Source organism: Cebus imitator, unplaced genomic scaffold (assembly GCF_001604975.1).
Source record: "Cebus imitator isolate Cc_AM_T3 unplaced genomic scaffold, Cebus_imitator-1.0 Scaffold400, whole genome shotgun sequence".
NCBI classification, from domain to species: Eukaryota; Metazoa; Chordata; class Mammalia; order Primates; family Cebidae; genus Cebus; species Cebus imitator.
In genome coordinates this window covers 1,221,544-1,243,610 of record NW_016107715.1, presented here as the reverse complement: position 1 = coordinate 1,243,610, position 22,067 = coordinate 1,221,544, and the positions used below count along the sequence as shown (strand labels likewise).

The window sequence follows — 22,067 nt, the reverse complement described above, 5'->3', positions numbered from 1 at the left end:
CATTTTTGACACAAATTTAATGGTAACAGGCTAATTTCTATAATATCAAAACAGATTGCTATCTATAAATACAAACCAACAAATAAAAGATAAGTTACAAAATGGGCAAAGATGTGGACATTTCACAGGTTTTTAAATTGATTTCACATGCTAAAAGAGTTGTCTGGCAATTTTAAATTAAATAGAAGTTCATGATAAGCGAAAAAACAGGTCACAAAATAGCAATGTATAATACTAGTTTTAAAAAATAAAAAAAGTATGTGTATATTTATATTTTTTAAAATGATAATGCAATTATCTGTGATTAAAAGGATTTTTAATATGTTTTCATTTTCATTTTATACTTTTCTCAATTTTTTTCTCTGTATCTAAATGCTCTTGTCTTCAGTTTTTCTGGGTTATTTACTGGAAATTGCCGTTTTATTAGTTGCTGTTGCTTTAGTGTAATGCTAGAAAAACATTTCAGATAGAGATCTTGCTATGTGTAAGATACAAGGATTTTTTAATGTGTGTATATGTATCACTTATATTTTTGCATCATCCTCTGATAATGAAAGATGATGATGATGGTTAAACATTTATTGCCTATGTATTATCTGTCTTCCCGTAAGAGCTTAGACTTCTGTCTTTTCAATGCTGAATCCACAATGCCTGGAAAAGTACTTAACACACAGTAAACACAAAATAAATATTTGTATGGTAAAATAAGAGGGTATTATTTTTTGCCAAAAAACAAACCTATTATGTTTGTTTTGAAAAAACTTGGCAAGTCACAAATTCAGTTTTAAGATGACTAGCAACTAATGCGTAAATTGACCTAGACCACAACATAGAGCAACCTAATGCACAAGGAAAGTATCACTAGTCTCAGGATTGAGACAAAAGGTAGGTTGTTTTCTTGTGCATCTATTTAAAGCAATACTTTCAACTAAATCTTCATAATAAATAAATAGGCATCATAAGTGTTTCTTTTCTTAATTGAACTTTTGGTAAGTATCAATGTAAAAGGCCTTTGAACCACAGCAATTCCATTTTGAACAGGAGCTGGGTAAAATGATGCTGAAGCTACCTACGGGGCTGCATTCCCAGATGGGTAGGCATTCTAAGTCACAGGATGAGACAGGAGGTCAGTACAATATACAGGTCATAACGACTTTGCTAATAAGACAGGTTATAGCGAAGAAGCTTGCTAAAACTCACCAATACCAAGAATGACCTCTGGTCGTTCTCACTGCTACACTCCCACCAGTGGCATGACAGTTTTCAAATGCCTTGGCAATGTTAGGAAGTTACCCTATATGGTCTAAAAAGGGGAAGCATGAATAATTCTCCCTTTGCTTAGCATATAATCAAGAAATAACCATAAATATGGGCAACCAGTAGCCCTCGGAGTTGCTCCGTCTATGGAGTAGCCATTCTTTATCCCTCTACTTTCTTAATAACCTTGCTTTGACTTTATTCTATGGAGTCACCCTGATGTCTTTCTTGCATGAAATCCAAGAACTCTCTCTTGGGGTCTGCATCTGGATCCCTTTCCGGTCACATCAAGTGGCAGTAATTTTGATATTTACCAAAAAGTGCTACAAGGCCGGGTGCAGTGGCTCATGCCTGTAATCCCAACATTTTGGGAGACCCAGGAGGGTGGATCACTTGAGATCAGGAGTTTCAGACCAGCCTGGCCAATATGGTGAAACCCTGTCCCTACTAAAAATACAAAAATTAGCAAAGCATGATGGTGCATGATTGTAATCCCAGCTAATCAACCGGCAGAGATTGAGTGAGCTGAGATCATACCACTGCACTCCAACCTGGGCCACAGAGCTTGGTCTCAACAAATAAAAAATTGCTGTGAAGGCAGATAGTCTCTCATACTGGTTATATGGAGGCCCATGGGCTTTAGTGGACAGTTAGCTGGTGTTTGGAATGACACCAGGCATGAGGAGTCAGATAAGACTTGTGATTTATTAAAACAAAAAACAAAAAACAAAAAACAAAAACAAACAAACAATAACAAAAAAAACCCATTTCCACATAGACAGGCTAATGAAGTGCAATACCAGGATCATGATACTTTTTAGAGAAAATACTGGGTTTTGACTTGCCAACCAAGGACAATCAATTTCCCACAAATTCTACCAACATAAAAGTTTGCTGCAATTGATTTTAAACCAGAGAATTGTCTTAGGTATACATACTCAAATTTCTTCTTTAGTCATAAAAAATCAGAATGCCATAACTCTGCCTATTCTACTTTATAAAATAAATAGGTTGCAAAATGCACATCTAAATAATTATATTAGATAATTCTGTGTATAAAGTCACTAAACATAGGCTAGTGAAATGTTGGAGGCTTTCCCCCAAACATGGACTGTCATTTTAGAAAAATTGAAAGGTATTATTACAGTTTTGGTACTAATTACTTAACATACCAGGTATCTAATAAAGACACTCAGCAAAGACAGTTATAGCATATGATGACAAAACCATGTCATCTATACATAAGAAAATATTTGCTATTTTTATCTAAAAGTAGTATCAAGTCATTAGGAAACTGTCCATAAAGGATTAGGACACAGGCCTATTTGGTCACACCTATATGACTAACAAAAAACTGACGAGTCTAAAACAACTTTTGAACATTTTCCTCAATAGTTCCCCTTGTTTTAATCCTTGCCTTGGTGCATGGCTTCACCATTAGCCTGTCTCTTCTCAAAAATATCAGTAAACATATGTCTTTACATCTCTCCTTCCCTCTAGGATGCCAGCAGCTCAGGACAATTCCCTACGTAAAACCCTTCAATTTTCTAATAATGCCCCATATAACTAATTTAGCATGGTTAAGCAGATTTTTCCCAGTCTGGTTCCTGCCTACATATTTAGTCTTATATTTCAACCAGCCCCTGTGTAACAACCATGACACTCTAATATAAATTAATAAAAATACAACTATATTTTTAACACTTTAGTGCTTTTTGCTTTTGTTGTTAGCTTTGTCTGCTTCTGCCTGGAATTTCCCCCTTCCTGTCTTTCTAGTGATGTATTTACTACTGCTGATACTCTAAATCACAGCTTATGGGTCATGTTTTCAATAAAGCACCTCTTGAATCATCCTGCCCTCCCTCCGCGATTCCCCAGTCCCAGTTGACATGCCTAACTTGTTCTGAGTATCTGAGAACTTTGATTTATTCTCTACATACTACTTCTAGCACAGTCCATATGAAAAGTGTTGCATTCATTGATTAAATATTTGCTTCCTCGTCTGCTAAAATGTAAACCTCTGGAAGATTTCTTCGGATGGTACACCCATAGCATGGTGCATATTGTATAACAGGCAAATAGTTAATGGCTTTTTAAAGCCATATCTTGTATAACAATGTCATCTGCTCAGCTCTCATTGATAAAAATGATATCACACCAAAGTAAAACATACTTAATGAGATGCAATAGTTATCGTTACACTTTTGGTTCCAAAAGGTAAACTGAGCATATGACAAGTACAGTCCTAAAACTATTAGTAGTAAAACATTAGAAACAAAGAGATTTCAACCAATTGCCTGAAGAGGAAGACCAAGAAATCGATATTGATTAATAAGCAGAAGGGAGCAACTGGCAATCGATAATATGCATGCAGGAGAAAGAGACACAAAAAAGCTGGAAGGCTAGGAAGATTTTTGTATACTCTGGAGATTTGGGTAAGAAACATATGACCAAAGGACAGTGTGAAAAGTGGCCTGGAAAACAGCAATAATCCTCTAACACTTTTAGGACCAGTCAGCCATTTATTTCTCTGGGGAAAACAAGGAGATGTTTCATAAATACATTTAAAACTATAACATAAAATAACTGTTAAATGAAATTACTTGGGGATAGCATAGCAAAGGCAAATGTTGAAAAGCATAGAGAATCATCAAATGATACAGGCAAAGTCCAGAACTGAAGGTGTAGGGAGGTTCAAACTTTCCCTATGAAGTTTTGACAACAGAGTCTGTTGAAATAAGCTGACAATAGATAAACAGGAGAAAAGGCATACACATCATTTAAGCTCATGGGACTCACACAAAATATAAAGCTCAAAGGAGGAGCCAGATGGTTGAAGTTTTTATAGCATAAAGGAATAGGGGCTTTTAGGGGAGGTGATAACAAGTTAAGGGAGGGGAAAAAAGGAGGAACCACAGGATGCACAAAGGTTGTCTTATTATGCAGATAAAGCTTCTCAGGTAATAAAAGCAGCCTCCAGAAGAATAAGTGATAGACTGTCAGGGTGTGGGGATGACATTTAATCTTCTCTGCAGTGATTAATCTTCCCTGGTTGTTTGATGAAATTCCTAGGGAGGGATTTCAAGACAATTGCATTTCATTTGGAAGAACTTACCTCAGTAAAATAAGTGAACTTCAGAGAAAGGGCCTCCTGGTGCTTTGGGAAAGAGAGGATCTAGAGACAGAGGATGGAGGAAGGTCAGAGAGACCCTGAGGCTACTCCTTTACTTCAAAATTGTCATACATTGGAGCATGATTTTCTGAGCCACAACAAAGTCGTCTATAAGTGTTTAAATTAAAAAAAAAAAAGACTACACAATTTTTAAATAGGTTCACATTTAGACATGCCATTTTCAAATGCCAAGACAACAAGAATAAAATTAATATCTCAAGCACTTCTTTTAAAGTTATTTACAGATTAATATCAGACTGCCCATCAGTAACACTGCTTCTTAGATTGCAGATAATTACTTCAGTATTCTCAGATAAAAATGATTTTCAACCCTGAATTCTGCACCTGGCCAAATTGTAAAGGTAGAATGAAGTCATTCTTTGTCATGAGACAGATAAAACTCAGAAAGTTTATCTCCCAAACATGCTTTTTCAGGAGGTTATTTGAAGAATATCAAACAGAAAACAGATGGAATTTAAGAAAGCATGAATCAAATTCAGAAGATGGGAGAGATGGATGTATAATAAGGCTAGAGAACAAACAGTTTACATAGGAGCAAAATGACAGAGTACTAAGAGAAATCTCCAGAGAAGAGCATAGCATTAAAAACAAAAAGCTACAGATAGTATTTTTCATATTTATATGGTCAAATATAAAAAATTGTTTTAAATGCAAATGGTAAAGCAATGGGTTTCAAAAATTAAAACAGAATGAATATCAAACAATAGAATGCATATGAATTAAAAACGTATTTAGGATACACTTAAGCAAGGCCTCTTTTGCTTCTTACAAGAAAAAAAAGGCAATGAGAAACTTCAGAGGGGAAAGAAAACCTGTAAAAACAATGTATAATTCAAAAATAAATTAGACCAAACGATTTGGGGCAGGTTATTATTAGATATCGTCTAAAGCTGAAAATCAACAATTAGCAACACACACACACGCACATGCACACACACACACTTCTGAGGTAACCCCAGAAGAACTATAAAGACATTCTGAACAGCTGGATAAGAGTATGGAAAAGAACTTTTATTACAAGCCCAATTTTTCTTTTTGATTTAAAAAAACCTACATAAATTAATCTGATATTTTATTTTAGAAAAAGAAACTGATACTTATACATATCCAACATATCTTTCCTTCAAAATTCATTTTAAAAAGCTTATTAGATGATTTAAAAAAGTGAATCTAGACTGTCAAATGTAATTATTTATGTGTACCACATCCTATAAATCTTTAGTCATAGCCTAACACCAAAATGAGAGCACAAAGTATCTTCTTATAGAATAAATGGCCCACATTTCCCCAAGGGAACGCATTCTTTTGAGAATAAATTGCATTTACAATGTTGCATTATTACATTTATTTTAGGACTACAGGCTAAATCCATTAAACTTGTAATGATGTTTTTTTATTGCCCCTCCCTTCCAGGCTTATGGGAAAAGACTGATTTTCACAACTACTCTAAGTCATTAGAAGTATTGTTAATTTACTACTATCTCAAGTCTCTTCATCTCTAATCTACATTGATTTTCTGTCCGGAACACAGAAAGCATGCATTTGTTAATGCTTTAGCTACAATCAGTTTTCTTTCAGATTTTTTTTTTCTCCTGGAAAAATTGAATAAAAGTGGCAAAACAACTACTTGAACATAGATTAATGACTACTTAGAAATGACTTGTAGAAGTGTAAAAATTTTTAGGGAGGTAACATTATTAGTTTTAGAAAAGCATAGGTATATACATGCCATAGTGGTTTGCTGCATCCAACCCCCTGTCATCTACATTAGGTATTTCTCCTAATGTTAGCCCTCTCCAATCACCCCACCCCCTGCTATCCCTCCCCTAGCCACCACCCCGAACAGGCCCTGGTGTGTAATGTTCCCCTCCCTGTGTCTATGTGTTCTCATTGTTCAACATCCACTTATGAGTGAGAACATGCAGTGTTTACTTTTCTGTTCTTGTGTCAATTTGCTGACAAAGATGGTTTCCAGCTTCATCCATGTCCCTGTAGAGGACATGAACTCATCCATTTTTATGGCTGCATAGTATTCCATGGTGTATATGTGCAACGTTTTCTTTATCCAGTCTATTTTTGATGGGCATTTGGGTTGGTTCCAAGTCTTTGCTATTGTGAACAGTGCCGCAGTAAACATACATATGAATAGTTGAATGTTTTATAATCCTTTGATTATATACCCAGCCCACACATTCTGCACATTTACCCCAGAACTTAAAGCATAATGAAATAAATAAAATTAAAACCAATATTTTAATTTTAATAAACCAATATTTTTAATAAAACAAAAAATTTTATACGAAGAAAAAAAGAAAAGCATATGACTTAAAAAATGGACATAGTGCTCCCCCTTTATTGCTGTTGGTGACAGTCTCTACAGAGACCTGAGCTCCATAAACAATTAAAAATCAAATCATGGCAATCATCAGCCATAATTTCTAGTCAATTCTAGAAATTTAGAGGTTTTCTCCCCCATGCAAATTGAGTACACAATTCTTTGCTTTAACAGAACCACTAAGGTGTCTACAGATTTCTTAAGTTGCCGTATGGTAATCTTTTTACAAAGTGAATCTTGTCTTTGTCTTTGGTGCTCCACTCACCCTGTGGCCCCATGCTTTGTCTAAGATGTCATGAGGCTCATTTTCTTCACCATGTTAGCTCTAGAAAAAGCAAAGTTAAGGAAGTCAAAGCAGGTGACACTTTGTCTGAAGCTGACCTTGCTTAATAGGGGACAGGAGGATGTATGTCAATTTAGAAATCAACAGCCACCAACAACCATATGTATCACATTTTTAAAAAAATTGTATTAAAAAATAGAGTAGCTTAAATTGGTGAACAGAAATTCAGTGCTGAGCATTAATCAGAACATACCATTCAAAACTTTAAAATATGGACTAAAAGAAATATTTACTTTATTATTTTGGAAGAGTAAGCAAAGTTATTATGACAATCTTAGAGTTTACTATTCTTACAACATAAGAAATGAAGATTCATGTATATTGGCTTCTCTTTCTAACCATTATAGACTTACTTCATCAAATCAGCTTTAGCCACATAATTTTAATTTCTTGTTTTATCAGTAACAAAACAGGAAACCAATCCCAATACTACTTCTTCATTTGATTTTATAATTATTGTAGTCTAATTTGATGTCAGAGAGATTCATCATTAGACACAATAATATGTATGTATGTATGTCTATATTGGTGTTTCCTAGGCCTTTTGTATTTCCTATATGTTTTCAGTATTTTATTCAATTACATAGAAATAAATTCTCCCATCAATTATTTGAAACTCTTTATAAACAGCAAATGTACAAATAGATCATTTGTCCTTATATAATATAAAATTATAATAGATATTAGATATTATTTATATTGTATAGATTAATGTTTATATATGCATATAATCACCATCAAAAAGCTGAACGATATAGAACAACAACATACCATCCTAATTCATTGTTTTTAGAGATTAAAAATAGTTTATGTTTTTGTTTTCCCACATGAGTAAAATATCCATCACTAAGACTTTTCTGTAATAACCTCTTGAGAAATGAGGTTATTTCCCCATTAACTAAGGCACTGAAAACATAATCCTTGATATGGGAGAGGTAGATCACAACTTAAAATCTAAATCCTCTAGAAATGGCGAATTGCCGTAATGAATTTTAACTTTGCTCACAACTTAACACCACCCTTGTTCATTTATCAGGTAGATTTGGGTCTCTGAACTGTGCCCCAAGAGGCAGTTCAGTGTGGTGGTTACAAGGAGAGACTGGTTGTCAGGAGAACCTGTGTCTGCCTCCTAACTCTATGTCCTTTCATTATGAGTTTGAACAAAAGTGTGTCAAGTTAATGTGAGAGTTATAGAATTTGCCGAGAAAGACAGATATACAGGAGAATTGGTAAGAACAAAGAAATACAATTCTTATAAATATTACTGATTTTAGTATACTATCCTCTTTAAATTTGAGTAAGAGTTTTAGCTATTTTGAAACTTTTCCAGTTTGGAGACTGAGTTTGGAAGAAAGGAAAGAAGAAAGAAAGAAAGTGAGGGAGGGAGGAAAAATAATTTTTTTTGGCATGTTACAGGGCAACATTTTTTTTTTTTGGCAATATCGCTGAGAAAGTTGCTGTGGCTTTAATGGATAGGAACCTACATATTCCTCAGTTTATTTTAGACAACCTAAAGCAGCTCCTTAGTGACAGTGCAGGTCCTTAACATTATTTTGTCATTAACTAATAAACACTGGATATCCCAAATCACATTCTACTTCCCCAAATGATAATGTATTATATAATTCTATTTATGATGTAAAATAATGCTTTCCTGGGAGCCATTGTATATATTTATATACAAATTATTTTCTGGGATTTGATGTGGTTGAGAATTATACAAGATAGATTATTTCTATGAATTCTGGGTTCAGGTTTCCTTTGCTTGGACCAGAAATCATCTATTTCATTTTCCTTCAGCATATTATATTCTGCGAAGTGTCAGAGACACTCTATGGTACTAATGAGTTCTTGTTCCAATCATCTGTTTTAAACTTTTAATTTTTTTCTTTGCTACTATGAAAAAGAAGATGAATGAAGAAAACAAAAATCAATACTCTTATTTATTTGTTGCTAGAATCTCAATGTTTGAGAGAAAGTCCACATACTTTTTTGTGGGGAAGGGAAGACCAATTAAATAAAATAAAATGTCCCATCAATAATTTGAAACTCTTCAAATATAGCAAATGTCCTCAGAATCAATGTCAGAAAACTTGTCTTTTTGTTTTAGTAAAATTACAATTAGACCTAAGGATAATGAAGACATATCTTTTTCAAAATGTTATTTGAATTTCATAATTTTAAAAGCAGTGGAAAATTTCACAAATGGAGAGAGTTAACTTTAATAAGATAAACATAAAAAATATCAAAAGGAAACTTTATGATGTTTTAAAGGTAAATGTCTTTACCAAATGATCTACGTATATTAAGATAAACACTAAGGCTTCAGGGCAAAAAATTAGCAATGAACACCAAAGACAATTCCCTGTTTGGGAGCCATGGCTCAGGTTTGTAATTCTAATACTTTGGGAGACCAAGCTGGGAGGATCACAAGGTCAGGAATTCAAGATCAGCCTGGCCAACATGGTGAAACCCCATCTCTACTAAAAAAAAAAAATAGAAAAATGAGCTGGGCATGGTGGCACCTGCCTATAGTCCCATAGAGTCCCAGCTACTTGGGAGGCTAAGGCAGGTGAATAGCTTGAACCCAGGAGGTAGAGGTTGCAATGAGCCGAGATGGCACCATTGCAACTCCAGCCTGGGCAAGAAGAGCAAAGCTCCATCTCAGAAAAAAGAAAAAGACAATTCCCCAAAAGGAAAATAAAAAAAAAAAAAGGGTAATGAACATATGAAAAATTCTAACTCACTAAGGTTAGAAATGCAATTAAAAATGAAAGTGACACTTTCTTCTTCTATCAAATTAGCAACTGTGAAAACAGAAAATACACAATGTTAGCAAGAGTACAGTGAAATTGACTCAGCTATACACTAGTAGAAGGATAATTCAGTAAAATAATTTTGAATAGGTTATTGTAAATTATATACTAAAAGCCTTAAATTTGTTCATATTATTTGATTATACCCAGGTATTTCTCCTAAGAAATGATTCACAAAAAAAAGATGAGAGTATTTTTTATGGAAATTATTATAGGGGATTATTTAATATAATAGAAAAATATGAAAATAGCATATGTATAACATTAAATGGTTAAAGAAACAATGGAATAGTCATATTAATTTTTAAATTATTTGATATAATGTTCAATTTAAAATTAATACATATTTGAATATATAGCATACGCGGTTATGTTTCATTTGTATATACACAAAGGGAATATGCAAAACTGTTAATCTTCAGTCATGAAGCCAAGAAATGGTTTCTTATTTTTATAACAAATTATTTTATAATGTAAAAATATTACACAGAAAATATGGCAAATATAAAAGTTATGGTTTTTATTATAATTGTTACATTGTTAGAGGATGAAGACCTTTACAATGATCCTTTTCTATTTAATCAATAGTAAATATATTTTCCTTATGATTTCCTTTAATAACCTTTTCTTTCCTTTAGCTTACATTATTGAAAGAATACAGTATATAACACAAATAACATATTAAATATGAGTTAACTGTTTATCAGTAAGGTTTCAATCAACAGAAGGCTATTGAAGTTTTTGAATAATTGAAAGTTATAAGCAGATTTTTGACTGTGTGGGTGGTTTGGTGCCCTTAATCCTCACATTGTTCAAGGGTCCATTGTAGTTTGTTGCACAGAAGTTAACACAGACATAGATATCCAGGACAGAAATTGGTACCAGAAAGTCAGTAATACTTAAATCTAAAACACACAATATTGGTTTTGAGATAAGGAGGCAAGTGATGCCAGGAGGGCAGCAAGGAGACTCGAAGTGGAGAAAGGAAATTGTTTCTGAGGGCTGGAGAAAAGAAGACTCATGGAATTTACTGCCAGAACAATTATCTTAGCTGTTGCCTTCAATAACTGGAAAGATAGAAAATATGCCTATGAGTTTGTGGGCCTGGTTAAAGGGATTTCCAAGCAAAAAAAGATGACAGTGCTATTTGTCATCTTTTAGCCACAGACAGCATGATATTGTAAGAGAGAGATGAGCTAAAGAAAGATTTTCAAGCAGAATTTAGAGGCTATATTTCCAACCCAGGACTTGCAGAGTTGGAAAAAAGAAGTTTATAATTTACATCATCTCTAGCTGGCAAAAGAGTTCCAAAGACATTGTCTTAAGGAAAAACCCAAATTCACAGCGCTATTTACTGGTCAAGATGAAATCAAGGATATCGCTCTGAGATTCATTGTTAAGAACAATGAGAACACATGGACACAGGAAGGGGAGCACTACACACTGCGGTCAGTTGGGGGGAAATAGGGGAGGGACGGTGGGGGGTGGGGAGCTGGGGAGAGATAGCAAGGGGAGAAATGCCAGATGTAGGTGATGGGGAGGAAGGCAGCAAATCACACTGCCACGTGTGTACCTATGCAACAATTCTGCATGTTCTTCACATGTACCCCAAAACCTAAAATGCAATAAAATAAATGGAAAAAAACAAACAAACAAACAAAAAAACCAACCTCGCAGAGTTCAGGTTGTGTCTAACAGTCCAATAAACAAAACTTCTAACAATTTCAAAGGTGTTTTCCCTTGGTATCATAACTCTTATTCCATGCCAGAGAAAGTGGCCAGTATTGAAAGATCTGTGGTATGTCTTTATTCAAAGGGATGCCATTATAATTTGATACATAGAAAGCCTACACTTTTTTTTTTTTTTTTTGCATTGTAGCATCTTAGACTAAAAGAGACAGAAATAGTTAATCTAATATCTAGAGCAACTTACTCTATTTTAAATTTCCTTTCAGCCTATTTCTATGCTACACAAGTTAGTATTATTTTTAAATAATAATAAAACCAAAAATATCATAGCTAATATTTATTGGGCGCTTTTAAAACATCAAGCATGATGCTAAGGACATTTCATAGAATATCACCCTTACTCCTCAAAATTAACCTTTGAGTTTTTAAATAGTTCAAATATGTTGGCTCACATCTAGATTTTATCCCAAGAATTTTATCAGAAATAAAGATGAAATATTTATATAATGATATTCAAAGCAACATTATTTATAAGAATAAAACCATGAAGGAACCTCAAAGTCTAATAAAAGAAGAAAGGTAAGTTAAATTTTTTTCATATAATGGCTAACAATTAAGTTAAATTTTTTTCATATAATGGCTATCAATTAATTAAATCATTATGAGTTAATGTAAAGATTACTTTGATTTTAATGATAAGAAAACTGAAGATTGGTAAGGTGAAGTTGTCCATAGTCACACAGAATTTGGCAGATCCAAGATTTCAGTCCTGATATTATGACATCAGAGGCCTCACTCTCAACCACTGTACAATCCTCCCTACACTGGATCAAATTACAATTTATAAAAGAAAATGCACAATACTGTCATATCTTGTGTATTGAAAAACTTCACACTGCAACAGACTCCTCCCACTCTTACAAGATGTAGATGGCTACCTAGCCTCCGAGGTGACATGCACTGAGATCTGGGCATGCACCTAGAGGTGAGGACTATGGGCTTCTGATTCTTCCTTAGCCCAACAGCGGCTCCTTTGGTTCCAGCCACCACCACATTGCCTGGCTCTGTACCAATGAGTTTTACTTGGTTCTACATGACAGAAACAACAGGCTATAGGGGATGCATCTTTTATGAGGATGCTTTCATAAAACCTGAGAAGGGCCACTGGTTTGTGTTGAACAAGGCAGAGCTTTCATTGTACTATCTTATATATGTACTTTTACTACAAACCTGCTTTACAATTTTAAATAAATGCCTATAGACATTTCCTTTGTCAAAAATGAAGATATAGAAAAAATGATGAAACTAAAAAGAAAAAAATGTACATTAATGGAGAGCAGTAGCTGAGATCTGAGGCACATACAAAAGCTAACCCAAGTTATGGTTCCCATAGTAACTACAACACAGTTGGATTTCACTTTTATGTTAAGTAAGTTTAACTTGAGTGGAAATGCAAAATACCTTCTCTGAGCCAAAAAGAGAATTATGGAGAACACAGAGACAATTGTCCAGATTATTCTGGCTTTCACATATGCTAAATATTAGCCCTAATGTGGGTTAATATTTTCATATCAATAGTGTATGTTTATTTGTATTGATTTTAAACTCTTCATTGAATATATAAAATATGATTACTTAATATGAGAAAAAAATTCCCATTAAAATATGTTAAACCAGAGAGCATGATTTTATAATTTAGAAATACAGAAACACAGTTAGGCTTATAATTATGAGAGTATTTGCCGAAAGTACGAATTATGAGAATTCAATCTGATTACACTGCTATCAAGTGCATTAAACCTGACATTTTCAATTACTGTTGATGGAACCTGAAACTGTGAAAATAAACACAGTACTTAAAAGAGAGTATCCACATGTTTAAGATAGAGTACATGCATAAGTTTTCAAGGCATTTGGAGTTTGCACTTCATTCTCTAGTTCAATTAGATTTTAAAAAGGCAGAAAAGGTACTTACTCCTGTTATGTAACGAGGTCTATATTGAATAGTTCCAAACAAACCAAGAATGACGATAATAATATGTACAAAATTTGCCAGGATGGGTGCCCACTGATATCCAAGGAAGTCAAATATTTGCCTCTCCAGCACACAAACCTAGAAGAGCAAAACAGGATAGATAAATCAGAATGTGAGCAACAGCACAGTGGTGAGAGGAAAAAAGGATACAATTATTAATCACATTATAATTAGCAATTATAACTGTGTCATCATATCTGGCATGTGTCTTTAACAGTGAGAATGATATTTTCAGGTACATTTCAAAGGAAAACTATGGAAGCTGTGGATCTATACACACCTACAAGCCTTTCAGGAATAATTTTGTGGAGGAATCAAGCAGTATTCACAGGATGTCATCTTTGCAGTCACAGGATAAATTACATTGCCATGTGCACTGTCAAACATTTGAAGTCATCAACCAGCAAATCCGGGAAGTCTACGTAAAGACTTTGTTGCTAGATCTCTTCACACGTTATTATATAAGTTGAGACTAGAACAAAGGAAGCTTGAGGTGGAGGAAAAACAACTCTTTATCAAGAGTTGCAGCAAGAACTCTTTAACAAGACAAAGATTTCTGGATGTGGATCTGACACTAAGTAGCTGCAGTGGCCTAAGTAAATCATTCCCTTCTCTGGGTGCCTGGTCCTTGTTTGTAAATGAAGGACTTTGACAATGTATGAAGGGTCCTTCTAGTCCTAATAGTGTTGGATTATAGATCAAATATGATGTTTTGTCATACCTATTTACCAGTCAAAAGAAGGGCCCCCAAAGAAAATTAGAACAATGGAAAACAAAAACAAAAATTAAGCATCACTGTTATAAAAGCAAGACACTTAAGTCCATATAAATTATACTACTTTCATCTGTGCTTACAATGATAATTAAGACATATAAAAATCTAGGCAGTGAGAGGAGAAAAAACCAACCAACTAACCAAAAATAACAACAAACTGAGATTAGCAGGTAGTCTGGAAGTACCACTTTAGATCCAAAAGTGAAATCTGGGGAGAAAGCAAGTATCATCAGACCCAACAAAGCAAATCAGAATGTTAGCTTTATTCTTCATGCCTGCCCTCAGGGGGGATGATAATAAACTCTCTGTGTTCAGAGAAAAACATTGTAAAAGGACTTGATGCTCCATACCAAGATTCAGTATTTTATTCAGCCAGATTTTCAAGGAAAATGAGGATTTAAAAATCCCTAAGTTCCTAACATCACTATGCTTTAATGATATTTCTTGTCAGAAGGAAATACTGACTCTCAAAACAGGCAATGTGCTTTTTAAATTAAATATCTGTAGTGCAGTTTGAAGACGTCTTGAATGATCATTATTCCCACTGCACTTCTTTAGCTGAGTAGCACGTTTTCCCATCAGATGTTGAACGAGAAAATAAATTCATGACAACTGTTTGCATAACACCTCTATTTTCTAAGGCACACTGAGCACCGTGTAAAGGTTGTAGCAGTCACAGTCCAGCTTGGTCAAATCTTAATTCACACTGCATCTTCAAAGTAATTAAAAAAACAGAAGAATCTTGATTTCTTTTACCCTATGCTGAAGCCATGATACTCATCAGAGTCTCAATAGTGGAATGCAATATTCTTACTGGTTAATAAACACAGACTGTCATAGAGCTTGAATATCACTTAACCCTTATAAACCTGAACTGTCTTCTGATGAACCATTCCTTCAACTTTCTCATATAGTCAGCATTTTGTACAAATGGGACGCGTTTGTGACATTAGATAGTATTACACATGCCAAGTTAGAATCCAAATGGTACCACAAACTAAGTAGTTGTTTTGAGAACACTATTGCTAATTTTCTATATAAAAGTTCTTTTCTACATAGAATCCTCTCCTCCTTATCTTATGAATAAATAGTGAACAGGAATGTAAACCAACAACAAGAAACATCTAAATTCTATAAATTTGGAGCATCATAACTGTGGGGACACAGCAGGGCAAAAGTATAGAAGATGGAACACGTCAGTCAAAGCGTGGGAAATATCTCAATACATTCACCAATTATGAAAGAAAATTACAGTCCTATTGTTAATTATAAAAATACAGAAATGATAAAATACTAAGTCTGCAAAACTGAAGTAAAATTATTTCAACATATATCAGGTTCGTTTTATGGCAGAACCAATTGTTTCTTCCTTACAAGTTTATGCAGATGGAACAAGTTAATGCGTAATTCTTTGCATGTAATATTTCTGCCTTCTTCTCCTTTTTGATTAGCATTATCATAGGTTCTGCAATTTAGAGATAGGCCGGAAAAATGAAAGATTTTCTGAAAAGTTCAGTGAGCATAAGCAGAGGAACAATGTGTAGGAGTAGTTGCAGTCTTTCCTAAGAATTCCAACAGGAAGACTATTAACTATGAGGGGCCTGTATGATGGGGATGGAGAATACACATATTTGTTAGAATATCTACTGTATGCTGGGGATTTATGCTCTTCTCCAGGCATGTATTATTATATTGATTCTACACAAAACTAAGGGAGGTAAACAGAAGTGTCCCATTTTGCAGACTAAGGAATCTAAGTCGCGGTGTGCTAAGTGATTATCTTCAGGTTACAGAAGTGGTAAGTAGTAGAACAGGAGTTTAGGCTTCTGTGCCTGGCCCCTTTGCCATGTCCCTACCTTTTCTATTTAATCCACACTTAGTCCAAAAAGAAAACAAAACTGTTTTTGTTGGTTGTATCGTAGAAGCCATGCTAGTTATAGCATATATGCTACTTTATTGCTTTTTTATTTATTTAGAAATAGTGTAGAGAATCTCTCTGATCATACCTGTCAGTTCATGACATTACATCATCATTGGTAGAGGCAAAGTTCCTTTCTTGTTTAGGTTAGGTTAGTTTTTGCCTCTTTGAACACATCTCAGTGTTAATCTGATTTTGGGGCCCTTTTTAATGTATTTACTTTTGGTTCTTATAATCATCTGACATATAAATGTATGCATTTGGCCTTGCAAAATATATACTGCTGCTCTTGATATCTGTGTGTTATTTTCACATAAAAAGTTTTACGGTGTACATCTCTTTCATGTGTGTCTATTTTACTGTATATACATTTTGGTTCCTCGTGTTTGGCTGGCACAGAGCACACCATTATAAATGCATGATTTGGTTGCTCTCAATTCTTTGCTACCACTAAGAATTTTCTTCCGTTCCATTACTATCTTTATAAAGTTTTTATTTGTAACATCAATAGTGACTAATCTTTATCAGTTACTCTCTCTGCATCTATTGAGGTATTCACATTATTTTTTTCTTTTACACAATGAATTGATGAATTAGACTATTCAGTCAATCTCCTTTTGTCATTATCCTTTTATACCTGGTAAAATCTCTACTTGGGATGGCATATTGTTTTTAGCACATTTTCAGTTTGGATTAAATTTTACTTTTAAAATTTAAACAAAATAAAATTTTATTTGGGGTTTTTGTATCTATAAATTGACCTTCACTTCAATTTTTTTTTCTTTTGTTTTCTGACACTGTTATAAAAGTTACACTGGCCTCAAACCATAAGACAAAAATTGTATTTAATTTTAATTTTATTTTATTTTATTTTTATTATAGAGATGGATATACAGGTAGTGCTCGACTTACAACCACGATTGGTTCCGACAGACCGGTTGTAACACGATTTGGTCGTAAGTTGAGTAGGTTATATGTACAGTACTGTGAAATGATGTTATAAAAATCTTTAAGTCATATTTTATCATAATGTTCTTTCATTATTGTTATATATCATAATTTTCTTTGTTCATTTTATGCCATTTTTATCGTCTCTACACCATTTTGTTTGTTATTTTTACATTCGTCAGGTTTAAGTAAAATACTACATTACCAGTACCACTGGTTTAATATTTGCAAAACATACAAAATTACAAAATACAGGTGCATACAAAAATACAAAATGCAGGTGTAAAAATACCATAGGAAACATTTTCCCAATTGCAAAACATATCAAAATATATAAACATGTACAAAACATTTTATTGGCCGCTGGTGCTTGGCTGCGGATCGTTGATGTCGTCATCTGAGGCAGCAGTTGGGGTTACTGGAGTTGGTTTTTTCATAAACATGGTGAGCTTTGTCTGAATTGTATGTTTCTTTTTTTCTTCATAAATTTCACGATATGGATGATACACATCGTGCGTCATCTGTTCAATCCTTGCAAATCGTTCAATGTTTGGGTCCATTGCTTTGAAATGTATAAGAAGTTTATTCAGTAAAGATAAACCGTCTGATAATCCCTTAGTGGTGAACTTTCTTTCTGGCTCCTCCTCTTCTTTCTCTGCTTCTCTTCTTTCTTCTTCTACCGCTCTTTCTTCTTCTGGTTCGATTAGCTCCTCATTTGTAAGTTCTCTGGATTCTTTGTCTAGCAACTCTTCAACATCTTCCATTTCACACTCCAAAGAAAGGTCTTTAGTGAGTTTTACTATATTTTCCCCGAACCATTTCAACTTCATGTTCACTGTCAAATCCATCAAAATCATTAACATAGTGCTTAACACAATCTTTCCAGATGCCATTCATGCACTTTGTCGTCACAGCCTCCCAGGCGGTAGCAATATTCTTGATACACATCAAAATGTTGTAGTGTTTCCAAAAATCTCGCAATGTTAGTTCTGAGTCAGCATCTATAGCGGATATTGCTTGAGCGAAGGTGGTTTGGAGATAGTCGGCCTTTAATGTAGCAATCAAACCTTGGCCCATAGCCTGGATGAGTGGAGTCGTGTTTGGCGGAAGAAAAACAAATTTCACATCTGGATGGAGATCGCCTAGATGTGGTGGGTGTCCAGGCACATTATCGAGTAGCAATAAAATCTTGAAAGGAATATCTTTCTCCAAACAATATTCTCGAACTTGAGGAATAAAACAGTTCATAAACCAGTCTTCAAACAATCCTTGTGTCATCCATGCTTTACGTTGAGAACAAAAGTAGACGGGCAATGTGTGCTTGTTAACATTCTTGAATGCACGCAGGTTGTCTGAGTGATAAATTAAGAATGGCTTCAGCTTAAACCCTGCGATGTTCCCACCAAGCAGCAGAATTAGCCTATCCTTAAATGCTTTAAATCCTGACATGCTTTTGGCCTCTTTGTGAATGTAAGTGCGTGCTGGCATCCGTTTCCAAAATAATCCAGTTTCATCAACATTGAAAATCTGTTCTGCTAGATATCCCTCATCTGTAATTAATTCATCCAGACTATCAACAAATTTACCTGCTCCTTCCTCATCTGCACTACTCGAACACTATGCATTTGGAATCTGTTCTTGAATCTCTGGAACCAGCCAGTGCTTGCTACAAATTCTTGACTGTAATCTTCTCCAGCATGCTCCTTCAGAGCCTGAAATAGACTTCTCACCTTCATCTGCACAGTAAAAAGACTTATTGGTGTCCGTTTTTGAATTTGATCTTCCATCCAAATATACATCAATTTTTCCATTTCGTGGATGGGCCCGCTTCATTGCTTTGTTATAACTGTTGATCGCATGGGTGCAGAAACTTTCACAGCTTCATGAATTCTTTCTTTATCTTTCAAAATCACCGATACAGTCGAGTGTGATAACTTTGTATCACGTGCGATCACATTCACTTTCTTTCCTCCTTCGTACTGCTTAATTACCTTCATTGTCGTGTCGAGATCGATGGCCTTTCTTTCCTTCTTGGCAGGCTGAGGCGTAGACAAAGACAATTTCCTCTTGGTAGACATCTTGGGAGGGGTTTGATGAAAAATATCCAAGACACAAAACACAAATTGCCGTACTGAGTCTGGGATAACAGTTGAAATGGTGTCTGTGGAGATGGTAGTGCTGCCGGAAGCTGGTCTGCACTGTCTTACACCCAGCTGGGCAACGTTTGCGCTGCCAGATGCGGAGCAGTCGTGGCTAGCGATTGTGGTTGTAAAGTCGAGTGGTCGTAAGTTGCATAGGTTGTATGTCGATCAATACCTGTATGTATGAGCTCTGTGTGTGTGTGTGTGTGTGTGTGTGTGTGTGTGCGTGTGTACGCTATAATATGATTTGGAAAACATGAAGATTACCCTTTTTTTGCACCATAGTGTTAATTTTAATGGTCATTGTTGATATAGTAGAGTATGCTTAAGCTGAAAAAGTTTTTAAAACCTTTGTGATAAGTACTATTAAGGACACATTATCTTACTTTCCATGACAAAAAATGTTCATCAGAAGCATCTGTAAAATGTAAAATGTCTTCAAGATAAATAAATTTACTGACTTTTCAAACTGGAAGAGAGTCACTCCATAATCCTGAATATATACATGAGAAAACTGAGCCCAATTACGTTAATACTTTGTTAAACTAAATTTTAACTCTTCATAGGAGAGGATTTGGTCTAAAACAGGTTTGCTTCAAATGTCTGCATGGCAAAAGTGAAGCTTTTGTACTGGTTAGGCATCTAATGCTATTCAACTTTAATAATAATAAAATTACATGTAATTGAACATATTTTTTTAAAGGCCAAAATGATATTTTTAGATGTAGTTTTCCTCAACTGGTAAGACCTGGAATTAGTCTCCTTGAAGTATTGCATTTTGTTCATAACTAATTTTCTTTATTTTTCTTCCATATATTACTGTAATATTATTATTATGTCCTTAAAACTTAACCTGCAATTGAAACAAATAACATAAAAGTTATTTGTACATTTTGAGGGAAATAAATGGGTATTTGAAACTATCATGATGAAACAGGGTTTTTTATTTTTTATTTTTAAAGGTGTGTTATTAAAGGCTGCACACAACCAAATTCTGTTCTAGTGCTAAATAATAAATGGAAATTAAACTTTTCTATGGGTGCCCCTGTTCTCTTCTCTGTGCCTTCTCTCCCTTAAGTTTCTCCAGGTCTCTTCAAGAATCTGAGCTTTTGGAGTGTTTCAACTCTCAAGTTTTTGAAGAAAGTGAGAAGATAGACTCAGATTTCAATGGTAGGCCAAGTAGAGTGCTCCCCTCCAAAGGCCATTTGCACTGACAAATCAGATTTCAAGGAAATAACAAACCTGTCAAAAGTTAAAACCATTCCAGGAATCAATAAAGAAATAATTTTCATTTCAGTTGTTTGCAGAGGAATAAAACGTACCTAACAAGTAAAATTAGCCTGTAAATAGCATCATACACTGACATGCACAATACACACGACACACAGACACATACTGCTAGGGAAAATCCAAGGTGGAAATTGAAATGGACATAACCATTTCCAGGTTGTGTCCAAAGTCTTATTTCATCCGTAGGTACCAAGAAAGTTTAGATAAACTTCCAGCCTGATACAGAATGGCCATGTGTTGGTGAGACTTTGGTCAATAAAAGTTGCTGCTAACCTTTGTTTGTTTTTCACATTTCAGTCAAGTATAGCCAATTTCTAGTTTCCAGCAGCATCCACTCTTTGTTTCCTGCTCCATAAAGATCTTAAATCAACATTAAATGGGATATAGAGAGTTTGAGTAGTGCATCCTTGATTCACATAAAATTTTGCTCCTTCAGCAGGAAAAGCTTGTCTTGTGATTTTGCCTTGGACTCAGGTTTCCCCTGCACCCAACTCCCCAGTATAGTATTTCTGTTTCCTTGTCATCTGCTCACTTTGGTAAAACTGCTAATTTTGTGTTAACCTTGATGTCTAGGTTTATTCTGCCCTTCACTGGATCTTGCCACACTAGAGCTCATCTCTATTCCCATTGCTTAACTGCTTGATAATCCTAAGTAAACTATAGTCTTTAGCATGCTGTGGGCCTGTCTGTTCCAGAGTCAGAAAGGATGCCCATGTTGCCTTCTAATTTTAAGCCAATGCTCAATAAAGCTGTAAAGACTTTAGAGATATTCTAGGTCTTTATAATATTGTTGAGCTGCTGTGCTCTTTATAATATTGCCTAAAATATCACAATATCACAAAGCAAAACTCTACAAATATGACTGATAATGTTCTACGCTTAAGATTCTCTGTGTTGTTCACAGTGGACAAGATCAATGAGAACATATGTGCCAGCTTTTAAACATTATATGCAGGAGGTATACTAGATATAATTTTGTTTTATCTTGCCAAGAGATCTGATTCACATATATAAAATGAGGAGAATAAACTTAAAGTTGAGTCTGCAATGATTATACATGTAAAATAGGGACAAAGATAAAGGACAAAACACAGAGCTTCACTTAATGGGTTTTAGTTACATTTGAATAAGTGGAGTTTCTCAAATGCATGTGTATATATGTGTACATACTTGCTAGGATGTATATGTGTGTGTGTGTGTGTGTGTGTTCACCAATGGAAAGAAAATAAAATTGTAAGGTATTATTAAAAATAATATTTTATCTTTTAATAATAATAATTTATCTTAATTCAGTAGGACCAAGAATTATCTACCATTTTCCCTATAA

The 22,067-nt window shown here is 34.5% G+C and overlaps 1 protein-coding gene across 10 annotated transcripts in view; it reads right to left on the bottom strand.

Moving 5' to 3' along the window:
- Positions 1-22,067, bottom strand: part of NKAIN2 (sodium/potassium transporting ATPase interacting 2) — a 1,029,496-nt gene that overhangs the window by 544,917 nt on the left and 462,512 nt on the right. For 5 of the 10 annotated variants that reach the window (XR_001819114.2, XR_001819115.2, XM_017508801.2 and 2 more), the window contains one exon: positions 13,609-13,746. The exons of 1 other annotated variant lie outside the window; for it this stretch is intronic. Coding sequence is in view for 5 of the 9 variants with exons in the window: in XM_017508801.2 (XP_017364290.1) it covers positions 13,609-13,746 (138 nt within the window). In the remaining 4 variants the exon portion in view is untranslated. Of the gene's footprint in view, positions 1-4,372; positions 4,433-13,608; positions 13,747-22,067 lie in introns of all 10 variants that reach the window. 4 more of the 10 variants (XR_005196898.1, XR_005196899.1, XM_037731456.1 and 1 more) reach the window with 1 other exon arrangement.